This window comes from Ceratina calcarata, unplaced genomic scaffold (assembly GCF_001652005.2).
Source record: "Ceratina calcarata isolate Rehan_Ccalc_2016 unplaced genomic scaffold, ASM165200v1 scaffold168, whole genome shotgun sequence".
Lineage (NCBI taxonomy): Eukaryota > Metazoa > Arthropoda > Insecta > Hymenoptera > Apidae > Ceratina > Ceratina calcarata.
Genome location: NW_017138136.1, coordinates 194528 through 211154, shown reverse-complemented (window position 1 = coordinate 211154; position 16627 = coordinate 194528). Strand labels below are relative to the sequence as shown.

The window sequence follows — 16627 nt, the reverse complement described above, 5'->3', positions numbered from 1 at the left end:
TTATACATTCAGGTGAATGGCGGTGACGTTAGAATTAATTAACAAATTGATTCTTAAATATAAAATATCGAAGAGAGAGTAGAAAGGATTTGTTCCATGACGAACAGATTCGAATCACGTAAAATGGAAATCAGAGAGTTCTATGAACAATACGCGCAACTTCCGGAACTCGCACTCTATACGGGGATCACCTCCGGAACTAAAAATTCGCGTTGCGTCGCGTGACGTCGTTATGCAAAATGCTTCCTCGCGACGATCACCGGGAGACCGTCGTCCCTGGAGGTAGATGAAGTGGAGAGGTCGCGTCCGTTTCGAACCATCCGAAGACGAGTCGACTCGTTAGATACGCCACGTTATCCCGTGAGGATGCTCACGCAGAGAAATTCTGACCGAGTCTCATTCTTGGAAGATGCGCGAGAAGTTTATCGTACTGGGAATGAACGTTCGCAAGGAATACGGAAATTATTAAGAGTAACGGTAATTTATTAGGCACGATAATTTTAAAACAGTTTCTAGCATTTTGAAATAACTGAGAACTGTTTTACACCTATTTGGAAACGATCTTCGGAATGTCGAACGATTAAGGTTGTTGTAACTTTACAATCTGTGCAAAAAGTTATACGTATTTTCAATATTGAGTATTCTTTGATTTTGTTGCACAACTACTCGCATTAAAAGGTATATTTTTATTAGAATACAATAAATAATTATTGAAGTCGTCTAACTCTTATTTTCTCTCCTAGTTTTTTGAAATTTTATGTAGCTCGACTTTACTAAATTCCATAAAAACACATGTTAATATGAAATTGGTGTAATTCCAAAACGAGTTTCTCAATTTCTTTCAAATTTTGCATACGAGTTTAATATAACTATTTATTTGCAAAATTTAAAACGTGTCATTTTTGTGTCTTATAGCCAGAGCAACCTTAAGAACTGTTACTGAACACAAAATATTTCTAAATCTACATATATATACTAAATAGTATAAGAAGAGTACATAAGTATTCATACTTATCTCCGCGAGGATGCAACGAGCTGGATGTGAACCTTGAGAACAATTTATTAATAGATAAACTGTGAAAATATATTATACTGTCGACACGCAATATATAAAAGTGTTTATCTGCAGTGGGAACGCGACTTAAGTCATAAAAACGCTTGAAAATTTACCTCTCCGTTGCCCGAGGATCAAACCGCTCATTACTTCCGGGTCTTGAATGCTCGTGTAACCTTTGCAATGGAAACGCGAATCTAAGTGTACCACTCGGATACGGTTATTAACCGCTATTAACCCGCGGCTACCAACCCAGTTGCTGGATGCGGGCGAATCCATGACGGAATTTTCATTTCAACAATTTTCTCATCTAAGAGATAGACTTCATAATTTTATCTGATTATCTTACATAATGTTCTTTCGTCTTAACGTTGATTTCTCAATAAGGAAATCATTTATTATAGAGTAATAGTTGGCTTGAAATGAAGTCAGTATCCTTGGGATTAGGGTTCACTTCGTTCATTCTCGACACGACAAGCTTCTCGCAAAAGAAATTGGGTGTTTCTCTAACGGACGTACTTATACTTTCCATGCATTTCATACGATTCGACTCACGCACAAGCGAGCACACGTACGTACACAAATATACACAAACACACGTAAAAAGGTATATCTAACAAGTATTGTAACAGTACTATAGCCTACGCGGTAGTTTTGTGTCAATTAATAATGTAACGAAATCGTTTAGCCGTGTTTTTCTCCATGGGGAAGGGATATTAAAGTAGGGTAAGAAGCTTTCGTGTGATAACTGGCAAAATGCGTGGCGAGGGTAACGTGTATGTACTTCTATTTCTCATTGGCTCGTTTGCAAAGAGTCTGGCCAGGTTTCAAGGTAGTTCTCTGAGAACAATAACACAGAGTACATCTTTTTTACATTCAATCACGATCATTTCACTAATGCTTAGTGCATTGAAAAAAACTACACGGGTTCAAATCTTGAAACGGTTTCTAATCTGAGAGCTACTTTGGTCGAATTTTCGAGTTAAAGCAGGGGTGAAATTGTGAAAAAAAGAGTGAGACAGAAGATTGGCGTTGCCCCTTTTCTTGGTGACGTCGACCGTGATTTAAGATGGTTGTGTCCAGTTGCTCTTCGGGGAATAGAGTACGTAGGTGTGCACGTGATATTGTTATACGTCAGCCATGTAAAAACGAAATTTTCTATTCAATATTAAGTTTTCATTTCATAAACATTTCCATTTCAGGCGAAAAGCAATTGAAAGAGTGCTTTCTTTTTAAATGAACTAAATGTTAATTTAATATGGAGAAAACTTTTGCAAAAAAATTTATTTCGTTATTAATACGCCCATGTTGTATATTAAATCAATATTTTTTATAACATAATAGTATAACGCCCGTCATATCGCAGATTTTTATGAAAAACTTTATTCGAAATCAAATATTGACACTATAATCATTCAACGGCGATAAAGAAATACTGAAATTTATTTAAAATGCGTTAAATTTTCGATGAACATTTGCGAGTAATGCTTTATTTAAAAATAAGAAGATAACATTGAGGTTGAAGCAGATAAATGAATAGAACAAAAAAGATATTTTGATAACACTTTTTATTGAAACTGGAATTTCATTGTAACAGTAAATGAGACAATACAATACATTTGACTGCATTAAATTTTTATTTAGTGAGAAAAAGTAGTACAGATTTCACGAATTCGTTAACTTCTTTATCTCAAGCCCGCATAATAAGAATTGTTTAGCTCGAGGCAAAAAAGCAGTCTCCAAAAGAACAACGGATAATTAGCTTCTGTTACTGAAGCTCGTTTGACCAAGACAAAATGTACTGTTTCAAAGATTTTCTAATTACGACAGAGTAACTAAATACATAAAAAGAAAAAGAGCCTAAAAGTTTACGAAGCAAGTCGGAGAAATATGGAAAGAAGGAATGCAGTGTAACTTGTTAATTAAAAACTTACTTAAATTATTTGTATCCGCGCAATCATCTCTAAAATATCGCGTTTCACAAATGTGTTTACGTTACAGACAAGCTCCAGTTAACCATGTTGTGAGCTACGTACACTGAATTGAAAATTATAATTAGGCGTTAAAATACCTATAAATAAAAGAAAATGGAAATATAATAAAAAAATCAGAAAATTGGAATTCTGCAACTCTTTAAGTAACTTAAAAAATCTACAATAATTATATTTTCACGTGACTCTTTATTTAATTTTATGCCTGGCACATTTATTCATAATATGTTTGATTTTCCTGGGTATTAATTGTAACGAACGTTTGGCACATCTGCTGCAACATCAACTTCGATTAGTTTTACTACGCGTTTTTTAAACTGCTCTCACGCCAAAACATAATTCTTCATAATACATAATTTAACTGACATGAAGTCTCCTGATACTCCACTCAACTTTTCCACAAATCTAAATTCCAGTATCTCATGAGAGCAAGTGTTAAAAAAAGGACAAACAATTTAATGAGAATGATTAAAAAATCATCGAAAATGTCTTGGAAACTGTGCATTGCCTTTTTTATATTGTTCCCTGTATATACAAAGGATATCGTTTAATCATTTCATGTTCGTACACTGATAAAAAATTCGAGCGTCGCGGGGTTAATCCCATGGAAATTATCTTTAATGTTCGCGCAGAACTGGTAGAAGGAAGCGACGTTTAACTCGAATCATTTATCACCAGACACCGGAGAGCCACGCTTCCCCTCGCGACGAGCGAAATTATTGCACGCTACGACCTACATCATACACTCGGAAGTATCAACCACCCCCGGGAGTTCCATTATCCTAGGGGTAGCGAACAGTACAGAGGGTTCTGTTTTAAAGTTCGATTTTTAACGGGGCGCAGTACGCGTGAAAATCGTCCAGCGACTTACCACAGAACTACTTTTCACATAATTGTGAATGTACATCGTATTCTTCTTTCATTTTCCTAACCATAAATTAATAATGTATGCAGTGTTTCATCCGTTTATAATCCTTTTTTCATTTCTTGATGGTAAAACAAAAATAACACGAAGCAAAAAGTGTAGTTCAATTTTATTTGCAAATTGTCCTACTATGAACGAAAATTGCAATTCGTGTATTCATATTCTGAGTATTAAGTTTGAATTAATGTTCAATTTAAAAAAGAATATAAAATATTTAATACTATGAGAAGCGATTATCTGGAGTAATCCTACGTTTCGCGTGCTCTACAACATGATCCTTGCTGTGTGCTGTATTGCTATACTATAATAACAGAGACACGGAGAGATCCAAGCTCACTGACAATGAGCTTAACTCTGACAGTGAGATTCCAGATCCTTTAAAACATATACTGACGTTTCTCTCTTCTTGTAACAATAGTAATCAACTGGATACGTTAATGGAATACATAGTCTACTTATGTAATGAATAAACTGAGTTTGTATTGAAGATAATTAAACAGACTTTCTTTTTTAGATTCAATAAAACTAGCTATTATATTGTTTTGCTAGTTAGTTGCATATTCTGAGAATGTAATACGTACACTGTGCCATTTCTACGACATAACGAGAGACTAATAACGCTTTGATTTACTCCTATGATGTAGCACATTACATGCACTCATTAAACTCTTAATGAATGCTATTACTGCCTGAGTGCAATTTTTGTGAACATCAAAAGTTCATCAAACATTTGTAAAAGTAAAAAGGTTTCAAATCTCGCGTCCATTGTCAAAAAGAGAATACGATTTGCATTTTGGAATGGAGATTAGATTGTAAAAAACGAGCCACAAAAATGTCGGTTCTGTAAATGTTCTGTATAGTCAGCTGGACAAATTTGAAAAACGAGGGATAGAATAGCTTTTTCTACGCAAGCAATTTTTACGGTAACGAGATGGCTATGAGCACTTTTTGTATAATCGATATTTCGAAATTACGAGTTTTTCTACTGTGTGTGCAGCTATTTGTAACTGTCAACATTCGGACTTCGTATTGCAGACGTATCTATGTATCCATTCGGACTTGTGCAATAGGGAATGCGATTTGGCGCTTGACTTTTTACGCAAGGATTTTCGATTTCGCGACGAAGTTTTCCCCATAATCGACAAAATCCCGCGAGATTCACCGTTGGAACTTTTCTATGGCGTATAAAATAACGTTTTTTAACGTTTTTTGGACGTAAGCCATTTTTACGACGATCTTTACCAGCAATTTATATGCTCCTTTATACGAACATTTTGATATCGAAATTGTGCAATGATTTGCTCGTCGCTTTAAGAAATTGTTCAACGAATAAACAATTAAATGTTTATCTTTGAACAATAGATTACTCCAAAATAAAAATGACCATCTAAATATAATAAAACTATAAGATAGCTATGTATACAGCGCAACTTAGCATTATTATCAATGTTTCGCTGATACTTTTCATTATCAATATTTTAGGACGCTATTACACGAGTATAAAAAGAGATAGAAAAGAAAATTATTTCTCTTCACATGGCTGACGATCGACGTAACAATATTCCACGGAAGTATTATCGCTAACACGGCACATTCTTCGATATTACATCTACACATCTTATACCGACTGTTAAACAGACTTCATTTGTTCAGATACATTTTTATATAGATGAGAATTTTCTTCGATAGCTCCCGAATGCAGAAATTCGTCGAATTCTAAAACTGTTCGTAATTCAATAGCGTTAAGCTTTGTAGAAAATTTACACAACAAGCACAAACCGTAGCAAGAAAAAACAATCAGAAAGCAATGACGCTAAATGTGAGATTCTAGTGGTACACAATATTTTATAGATTTCGCCGTTATAGTTACAGTAACGGTGAAAACATGAAAATCAATTAACTTATTGTAGTCGTTACGAAGCACGCTGAAATAAACAATTATACAGTATGTCCCAGAATGCACAACTTCCTTCTGGAGTTGTGAAAGAAGAGGACAATCTAAATCAAATGTTCCCTTTCCAATTTTTCCTCCAATCATTATTAACAAAATAATTAACGAGAAAAGTGGACCAGTAGCTCAAAACCTCGTCACTTCATGATTGTTTACGCTATTTGCTTATTGATAATAATAATTAATCAATTCATTCATCAACCGGGTGATAAGCGAACACTGATTGTGACAATTGTACTTAACACGCATGATCCGTTTTTTTATTTAATAACTTTATTAACAGCGGTTAGACGAAAAAGTGGAAGCGAAACTTTTCATTCAGAATTTCACCTTGTTTCACACCCCTGAAGAAAAGTAGTACGTTCTGGGACATCATGTGTAATACGAGATACTGCGGTAATTCCTTGATAGTGTTGTTCAATTATGAATGAATTTTATACAACAGAGAAAAAAATTTTGTTAAGACATACCGACAAAAATTAACAAATTTCTTTGTTTTAATTCCTTGATAGTGTTGTTCAATTATGAATGAATTTTATACAACAGAGAAAAAAATTTTGTTAAGACATACCGACAAAAATTAACAAATTTCTTTGTTTGCTAGGTATTACACATGAAGTTTTTACATATTATTCTATATTAAATATCCTGTCGAGAGACATATTAATTAATTATTCTATTCATATCAGTTTTGTATTATGTAGCATGTCTGAATTTTTATCGGTAATTTGATAAAAGAAAAAGAACGCCAATGAAATTTCACGTATTTCAAAACAGACACTACGTATGTATGAGCTTAAACAACATAAAGGACGCTTACTATTATCTCCGGGTACAAGATCAAACTACTGATTCCAATAATAACGTATTCTCGAATAATAATCAACGTACAGAGGAACCATTCTATCAAGCTCATTTCTGAAATCCATCCGTCACTATATCATATATATTCCTTGATGATTCTCAAGGAACGCATTATTAAGGCACCTTGCAACCGCATCATATAAATTTCCATAAAACCATCTGTCGCACATATACATATGAGAATAGAACGAGCGGCCAAATGGGAGACTTGGGACTAGGTGATTGAGAGAAAGAATACGAATGGAAAAGTTTCTTTTTTCTATCGACATGTGAGAGAGAGATAGAAACTCCTCCAAAGCATATTTTCTCTATCTTTTACAGAGTTGACTAAAATATGTTGGATGCTCGGTCTATTGTCATATCTATGCTATCGCATCGCGCTCGAATTTATATTCACTTCATCGAAAATATTGTGTACAATTGAGATTCAAAGCCCATACGTCATTAAATTATCTTATCGATTGCGTAAAATTTGGCTTATCAGCCGTAAATTTAACGACCAATGAAATCCGGCCGTTTTATTCGCAGATAAATAGCAGCGTGGAACGATTATAGCATGCGTATGTAAAAGCTACGTACAATAGTAAGTGATGACGCAAATTTTCTATAACTGCTGTTTAATCCTCTTGCGGACAGAGTATGATCAGTTCTCGAATAGCTCTTTAACAAACGTATGTATTTGTTATCAATTTTATAAATGACATATGCAAATTGACAAATAATTCTATGGGAATATTCAGACCAGCACTGTTAATAAAGAACAACGGACAGTCCCATAGTATCCGTGAATGGTTTCCACATTTAAGTGCCAGTGGAAGCTCACCCTAACTAGTAATTATTGCCACCCACGCTGTTATCGTTCCAAGCGTGCTAATCCACATATCATCGCAACTACATGCGGTATCACTAGATCCTTGTTATCACTGGGATACACGTCGGACTTGCTTATCCACGGATCCTCGTATAGCATTGACCTTCTTCCCTGAATCTTCCATGCGTACATACATACACTCGTTCCCCTTGTTTGATTTCCGAGAATAGTTTACGTTCCTCGCTTCCCTATGTAGTTCAGTAAGTTCATTCAGTTGTTTTGATCGCTTACTCTGAAACGAATAGTAATTTTGCCAGAATTAAAACTTCTTTAAAGCTAATTCTCTGTTATTTATTATTTTTCTTATTGTTTATGTTTATTATCTAACAACCTGTGTGAACTAGTTTAAAATGATTGATTGTCAAAAATAACATTTTTAGCAATTTTTGAGATCGTTTAATGTTACCATTTTTTGTATTCATTGATGATTTTCTTCAAATAAATTCTGCTTTTNATGTATCTAATTGTTAATATACTCTATTAATTTTTATACTATTTTGCCACATTTTTATCCCCCATTTATAATTACTTCAATTTACTTAAGTCTTATGAGACACTAGAATTTCGAATCTGTCCAATCTCTTATTATAATAAGCATATCGAAAAGTCAGATTGTTCGCAGTTTTCACGATTCGCTTTTGAATCTAAAATGAGATACAAATTTTCCAAGGGACGTTCGCTTCGCAAAACGGTAGCAGGTTCCCCTTGTGATGTGTTCGCTTCGCCATTGTTGCTTGTTTACGTAGTTGGCTTTAATTACAGTTACAACCGTGATATGCAAACGAAGCCCTGATTCCGCGAAGCGACGTTTATTTGTGAATCGCTAAAACCATTTCTACTCAAATCGGAGTGTGAATTTTAACAGATTGTCAAGAGCTATGAATTGATTTTAGTACAATATTCTGTTCTTTCCTATATTAGTTGCATTTTTATCGATGATAATAATCGAAAATGATTTGATAATTTATTTCAGGAATTTTTTTTCTCATGAACATTATGTACTTATAGTTTAATAATTAAATTGGAAAACTATACTGTTTTGAGGAGCAAACTCTCTTTTATAAAATAAACCTAATCACGAATTATTATTAAAACTATTAAGCATATCGATTGTAATATCAATAGATTTTCCATTGAAAATCTGAAGAATTCACTGCCATTACCGTGATTTCAAAAGTCCATCGCTAAAAATCTGCAGGAATGTCCGACACACATTCCGTGCACTCTCATTGAAATTCCTAAAGGATGAAAGCTCGGCATAATCGATACCAGGGTCAAAATTGATTGGCAGCGGTAGCTTAAGCTTCCATAGTCACCATTTCGCTTTGATACGTACTAGCAGTTTCCAATTTGCCACAATACAATTTTATCAAAGGAAACTAAAAATAGTCACACCACTGAGAAGTAAAAGTAGTTCAACCATTTTACAATTCAGAAACCTGACGCAATGCAGTTCCGTATTCTTTTCATGATATTAGGGACATATAAACTTGCGTTCCTTATGGTCTTACTAAAATGCAAATTTTATTTACATACATTATACGTAAATACATCCGCTGTAAATTCGAGAAAGAGGGATAAAGTTTATGTATTCTACCTAATTAGCTTTACATGTTCCTATCCTTCCATCCGAAAAACTTGTCACTTAAAAGTAGAATGTTTCCAACAAAAATGAATCACATTCAATCAATTCAAATATCAAATTCAAGTCAAACTAAACAGTTCCAACCATTGCGTCTTTTACTTTTAACTAAACACAAAGGTGACTAGAACCAAGAGTTGGATTTGTCTTTGCCTCCTGATCATTGAAAGTTTACGGAAAATATGGGTCAAATTGTAGCATCTTCGAGCATAGAAATCTAAAGTCGCTTCATGGCTTTTATTCACTTAGCGTATTCTAGAAAGTTCTTTCTATAAATTGCTAACCACAATTCCATTGGTCGACGAAGAACACCAGCGACCACCAGTTTTCCTAGATATTTTCTCTTTGTAATTTCGTTCTCACAATCACGTTCGTTCAATTTTCTTCAAGATATAAACTGGCGTTTATGAGTATTACAACACACTTAGAACTAAACAAACATTCGCAAGAAATCTAACAGCAAAAATTCTGTTATTCGTTTCTTAAGTTTTTTATCTGTTATAATAAAACGAAATTGCATATACATATATGTACCCTTACAGTAAAAAGTAAATAATTGCTCAATGATTCATTCAGGATAGAATGATTGGACCATTATTCTGTTCAAAGGGAACCGAGTTTTACGTAATAATACCGGATGTTACAGTTTTCATATACATTTGCAGCCAAGGAATATATTCTACGCAGTATTTTTCATTCCTTATGTTCTTCTCGTGAAGATTAATTACTCTTCTTAATAAATCTTTGTTTTCTCTGACATAATGAAAACGTGATGTTCCTTTACGGATCATAATTCAATTTCATAAAACATTCAGTTGCATCTAAATTGTGAATATTAGATTGTGGATCCTATGCATTTATAAAAAAATAAATCGAACAAAAATTATAAATGCTGCTTGTAACATATGTATAATACCATTCAGACTATCAGAAGACGAACGCATATTTCAATGTTATAAATTATAAAAGAAATATGTATGTATCATACAGTTTTTAAATATGTTTCATTTAGCGTGAACATCCGTAGTCTACTTATAATTGACACGCCGGAATTAAAAAATAATACTTAAAATTCAACGTCAGAGCCATAAAGGACAAAGTTTAGTTAAATTGCGCTGCGCGTAGTCGCAGATGCAAATTTTATGAACACGTCTCGACAGTATGTTTGCAGTTTCCGGTGTTAACATTCTACACTCTCTAATGTTTTGTTTGCGCGAGAAGTTTGCCAGGCGGAACGTTGATATAAACTATTCGCGTTAGTAGAAGCTAAGCACGAACTTATGATATTCACCGGTGAACTCGACGTAGAATTCGGTAACTAATAAAGAATATTCAGTAAAACATGAACATACAAACTTCTTGCGAACTGCCTTTGCATAAAATGTAGACGTTGCTCGTATCGAGTAATCAGGAACTAGAACACGCACACAGTGTAGAAAAACTTGAAAATATCGTGACGCAGTGACCCTGGCATGGTCACGCGGTGGTCGTACGTTCTATCAAGATGGAGCGATAAATGATTCTGCAAAATGTAGTTCAATCTATGCCGGCTTCAAATTGGTATTCCAATTGTCGTTAAGTGTCGTATCTCGGAAACAGCACGTTTGTAATTACGTGCACTGCGGTTTCGAGTTCCTCCTGACGTACAGGTGCAAATTTGTTGATAGCGAGATGGATAAGACTGGTATTATAGGAGTCTCTAAACAGCAGTATTATGTTTATGATAAGTGGTAAAATTTGAAACCCTAGTAACGTGCTTAGTGCTTAAACTTCTAACAGGAAGCACATTATTCTTTTTATATCGTATTGTTTTAATCTTATCTCCAATTCCTTTGCATAAAGTATAAACGAATATAAAGATAAAAGCTATAAATTGCTTTGTATTGTATTTTTAATATGCTAACGTCACGTATTAAAGTACTTACCTACTTACAGATTTAAAACCCTTTGGATTCAAAGATAATACGAACACTTACCGTTATAACAAGTTGACCACAAATTATTCAAATCGAGTACATAACAAATTTAGAACAAAACTATAAAAAAGGGTTATCGATTAGAAAATCAATGAAGATTACAATTTTAACAAAATTCTAATTCTAACTATGAAAACTGCGAACATTCACGGAAGCTTTTCCCGATCATTTATGGTCCTAAACATATTTCACATATCATTCTGAACTTTGCAATTGTTATTCATAATGCAAATCGACCAATCAATTCCTCGAACTTCAATCATCATACACGAGAATTAGAACGTGGATAAGTGATAACTGAAAAAGTTCTACGTCATTAATGTCATTTCGTCGAGACATCGCGACAATCAAATTTCAATTTTAAGTCCATTACAATTAGTGAGCATTGGTCACATTGATGTGAACAATAAAAAAATAGTTGAATTCTATAAGAATTTACGCATTTTTGTCAACTTGAGCTTTTCGTGGTTAAAGGATACAACTGTGCACACAGTCGACCAGGAATTTAATAGAGTCATTTGAACTCTGCAAACAAATTATATATATAAATATCGCGTTTTATACATCCATCACACAAACATATAGGGTGAGTCAAGGAGAACTGTCATTTGAAATAACACCATTCTCATTCATTTTACTAGAAAACTGAGAAAATCTAACACGATAATGTAATCACTCAACAAGCTCCATCATGTATCTCCTCCGTTTTATGTAAATTCCTGTAAAGTGTCTTTGAATAAAGTACTTATATAACCAATTATTTCAAAGGGCTCTACTTATTGATTCACTTGATATAATAAACTATTGATTAGCAGTGCACGTGTCCTAGCCAATGAAGTATCGTTGAACGATGATGATATCAATAAAATTAGTCAATATCGATGTACCTCACGCGTAATTGAATAGGAAAACGTCGCGGTGTCCCATCGGATGTTCACCATAATCTTTATCATAAATTCTTTCCATATCATCGGTATTTCTCATATCATCTCATATCATCGATGTCGTCTGTCATCTTTTAAACATTTCATGTCATCTCAAAGGACAGGAGAAATGTTAATAACAAAATGAGCACTATCTCTTTCACTTCAAAATATCCTTTATCTATTCCGAGTAAATTTAAATGGTCGCTGATTGTAAAATAGGTATACAGATCGTTGCAACCGCTAAGGAAAAGTTAATCCTTCGACAGTGTAGTAAAAACAAATTAGTGGATATTATAAAAATCTATATCCTAAAAGCATTCTTAAAAACGCTTTGCAAGGTTTTACCTGCCTTGTAGAGAATTAATTGTGTATAACATAGTTTAAGATAGGCGATTAGGAGGAAGGAATTCGGACTGCACTGTCAACGGGTTAAGATTTTGTTAAGGCCTAATAGGTAACGGAAAATTTGTTAGCGATGTAATGAGCGATCGCGGAATTTTCGTTGCTATACGTAAACGCTTATCAGAAATTATGTATAGTACTCTCGAAGCGATTTACTATTTCATGTAGATTATACGCAGTATAATAACTACTCATTGTCAGTTGCAATTAACATCTAGCCTTCGGGCGCGTCACTGTCGAGAAATGATAATGCGAAAACGTATTAAACATTAGAAACATTCGTGCATATCTGGCTTATCAGAAACGAGACCTCGATCTCATCCTGTTTCTATTAAATCGTCGCTTCCACTTTGATCGATAAATACTTAATCATTTCTTGCCAAGATTGGAACGACTAAAAAACTGAAAATGACCTGTGTTTCACATAAAATTAATTAATGTACTCATTTATGGGTATTATAATTTTGTTTAAATGTCGTATATCGCTGACTGTTTGATTTAAAAAGACCTCCGTCTGCATTTTATCTTTTTACTTAATTTAAGAAGTAAAATAGTAAGTAGAAAAGGAATAATAAGGATACGCTGCTTTTTAAAGGAAGCGGTTAATACGTATTTTTTTCTGTTTTTTAAGCTAATACAATTTCCCATGTTCCTCCATGAAAGCACGACTTAATGTTGTGGCGCAGTTTCTCTGGAAATTTTAATTTCCTCATGGCCTATAATATAACAACATCCACCTAATGCGCTTAAGGTATTACTTTTAAGCTTTATTTTGAACGCCGCACGATTAACTATGATGTGACATAGAAAACCGTCAAATCCATTTCTCCTACATCCTTGCCTCATAAAGTAGTAGGGGAAAAAAGCACAACTAACCATTTCAAAATGATACGCGAATCAATTGTTTGGTATAAGATACAGTATTTTAATAATGAAATTTATGAATGTCTACTTCCATTCGCCTTAATATTTAAGTTCAAACTATTGCTTCCACTTTAATAAGTGTGAGATAAAATTTTTCACTGAAAATTCGCTGCCTGCTGGTTTTGCGTAATTTTACAAAAAAAAAACGCAAAACTAGGAAGATGTACGATGTTATCACTCAGAGCAATTCTCGACAGGACGCCTCCGAAGGCGCCCACTTCATGGCTAAACGTGTACGAATCACAAGCTGAAACAGGCGAGCAAGTAAACGAACGATAGCTTAAAACAAAAAAAATGCAAAAAAAGAGTAAATGCGAAGTAAACTAAAAGTGTTGTCATGCTCCAGTGTCGTCTAACGATAAGTAAGCTTCTCGTGTGAAAAAGAAAGCTCTCTTTTCCGCAAAGACTGTTCACGCGGAAACAATTAGGGCAAGCGTGGAAACGATTACGACAGGCTAGATAAGCGAATAGCTGAGGAACTGGGGCGTCGAAATTAGACAAATTAAGGTGAAAAGAGAGCGAAAAGAATAGAACTGAGAGAGGAAGAAGATAATGAAGAAGATACCTGCGGCTCTAACTCTAAATAATATACTTAAATACTTGTTACGCTATCCATAAGTTTACATCATAATCTCTATCATGAACAGAATTTGCGAGGTATATATTGTACGTGATATTATATTTATACGGGCTGTTACATAACTGTCTCCAATCTTTAATTCCTTCGTGCGAACAACGATGCGAACGAGACAGACAAGTAAGATGAAAGGCGCAGGTGAGTGAAAAAGCGACGAAAATCAGAGGATGAATTCGGCGATCGAGAGGAAGGAAATGGTACGAAGTTTAGAAAAAGTAAAGGCGATAACTCCTTCTTAGCGCTGTGAGGTACAATTCAGAGACGAGGAAAGACGAGGAGAAAATCTGATAAGATCCTTTCAACGGGGACAACGTATAGGAATGAAGAAGACACGAGCGAGTTTGGTTTAAAAGTTTTGCTCTTTATTCACGAATATGTTCCTCAAGTGTAAACTGTGAACGATACGGTCTCCATTGCTTACAAAGGATTACAAGCCTTATCAGAATCCGATAAATTAGCAAACTTGCTTCAGTGACGTTCTTCCAAGGACGGAATCTTCAAACCTCTCTCTCTAACTTTTGATTAATGAGGGAGGAGTTAGCATCCCAGGGAAAAAAGGATTTGCTAATTGAAACGACGAAGGAGATTAGCCAAAGAAGTTTGCTGCTTCGTCTCACATTTACACGACGTCCACCAGGATCCGAGAATAATGCAAGGGAAGCGGACACGATGACAGTTTCTGGAAAAATGGTTTGCCACGATTTTTGTGAGCCAACAGCTGCGAAAAGGACAGCAAGAGAAAGGTAATGGAAGAAAAAGAGGATAAAGAAGGCACCTGAAAACAACGAAGATTTTTTTCCCCTCCCAAGCCATCCCCGAAGATAACTTCAGAGGCCAAAAGGGTTGCTGCGAGCTCTTCCTCTCGAGACCCCAATCTGCGATTCTCTGTTCTATCGAAGCTTGTCTTACCTTTAAGTCGACGAAAAGAGACTGATTTGTGTAGGGGGCAAAGCATTGTGCGTATGTACGTGGTCACGCGAACCGGATGCAACGAATCGTTAACTCCCTCGTGAACAAACAAGCGAACAAGTAATTAATTGAAATGAAATAATATCGACGGACGTGATCGATTTTGCTAATTATGAAGCTGTCGATTTCGAATACGCTTTCGTTTCCTTTCGGTTCGATGACCACGAGTTTCCAAAGACTGTGTACAATATTTTTTTGTACGCCTGCGCCGTCGTTCGCGCGAACGCGCGTTCTCCCCTTAGTTTTTTCGAACTGTTACTAGGCTTGTTTCTTAATAAACTTGTTTTTTTATTTGTTAGAACGGCAGTGGCTCTGGTGGCGAATCGGGCGGACGTGGCAACGGGTGAGTATCGAATTTTTCATCTACTGCATACATTGTCAAAAAACGTTTCAGAACAAAATTTTACGGGATGGACAGAATTTATTTGCGACGATGAGTACAAATTTAGTTCAACGAATATTTAATATTTTATTTCGTTTATTTTAAGATACATGTGCAGCGTTCTAAATGTAATAAAAGAAAATTTGATTTGGCGAAGCAATTCGTTGACAAACTCGAGTCTGTGCAGAAGTGAAGCAATTTCAGTTTTCATGAAGTAGAGAAGTTCTATATTTTGAACATTTCGAGACTAGATTTCTAGAGAAATATTCACGAAAATCACGTTTGAGTTCATTTTTTTTTTCAATTTCTGTATTTAAACTAACATACGTAACGTGTATTATCCGACCTCGATAAGATCCGTTCAATTTACTCAGTTAATTAACAGATAGAAACGATTTCAGCGTCGCGTTTGCGAAGAATGGATACCTCAGTCTCTTCCCTTCCCTCCTAGCAAAGTTCATGAGTGTAGCTTTGATCTCGACAGCAATTGACATAAAAACCAAGATCTTCTACAAGTTACAGGTTCATTGAAAAGGGTAAACGTTAAAAGAAAGTGCCTCTTAATTCTTGCCAGTCCGATCTGATCTGCTCTTGCTTCCGGAGTAATCGATAATTTCATCCTTTCAAACTATGCGTTCTAGAATTTGTTCGCTTAATCTACCGAGTTCAATTTTCCATTTATTGTTTCATAATGAATGCAGTGCTCTTTATACTAAATAATATTATGGCCCTACTTAATGCCAATTTTGTTTGTTTATCGGTAAAACAAAGCAAAAAAGCGTCAAAAAATTGTTAGAAAAGTCATATGACAACCTAGCCACTTACTTATTTAAGTATAATAATAATTACGAAAATTATATACATATTTAAGAAATTATTGAAAGAAGGTAGTGCAAAGTTCATGGTCGTTATTACTTTATAGGGGGTTCATCAGGCTGAAAGCTATGACCTAGTTGTATAATTCCTTTCTGATATAAGTCGATTTCTTCTTTATCCAGTTGTATTTAGTCGATTGTGTTACGTGTACGTGGAATTACTAATTAAATGTTGATATAGTATAATTCCGATCGATCTCTCAAATGTACGTGCAAAGAAAACTTTTTCGTCGTAGCG

General features: G+C 34.7%; 1 protein-coding gene across 3 annotated transcripts in view; it reads left to right on the top strand.

Annotated features, from left to right (window-relative positions):
- unc-13 (protein unc13 homolog) overlaps positions 1-16627 on the top strand; it is a 176140-nt gene that overhangs the window by 94900 nt on the left and 64613 nt on the right. For all 3 annotated transcript variants that reach the window (XM_026810690.1, XM_026810691.1, XM_026810692.1), the window contains one exon: positions 15432-15475. In XM_026810690.1, coding sequence (XP_026666491.1) covers positions 15432-15475 — 44 coding nt within the window. The remainder of the gene's footprint in view (positions 1-15431; positions 15476-16627) is intronic.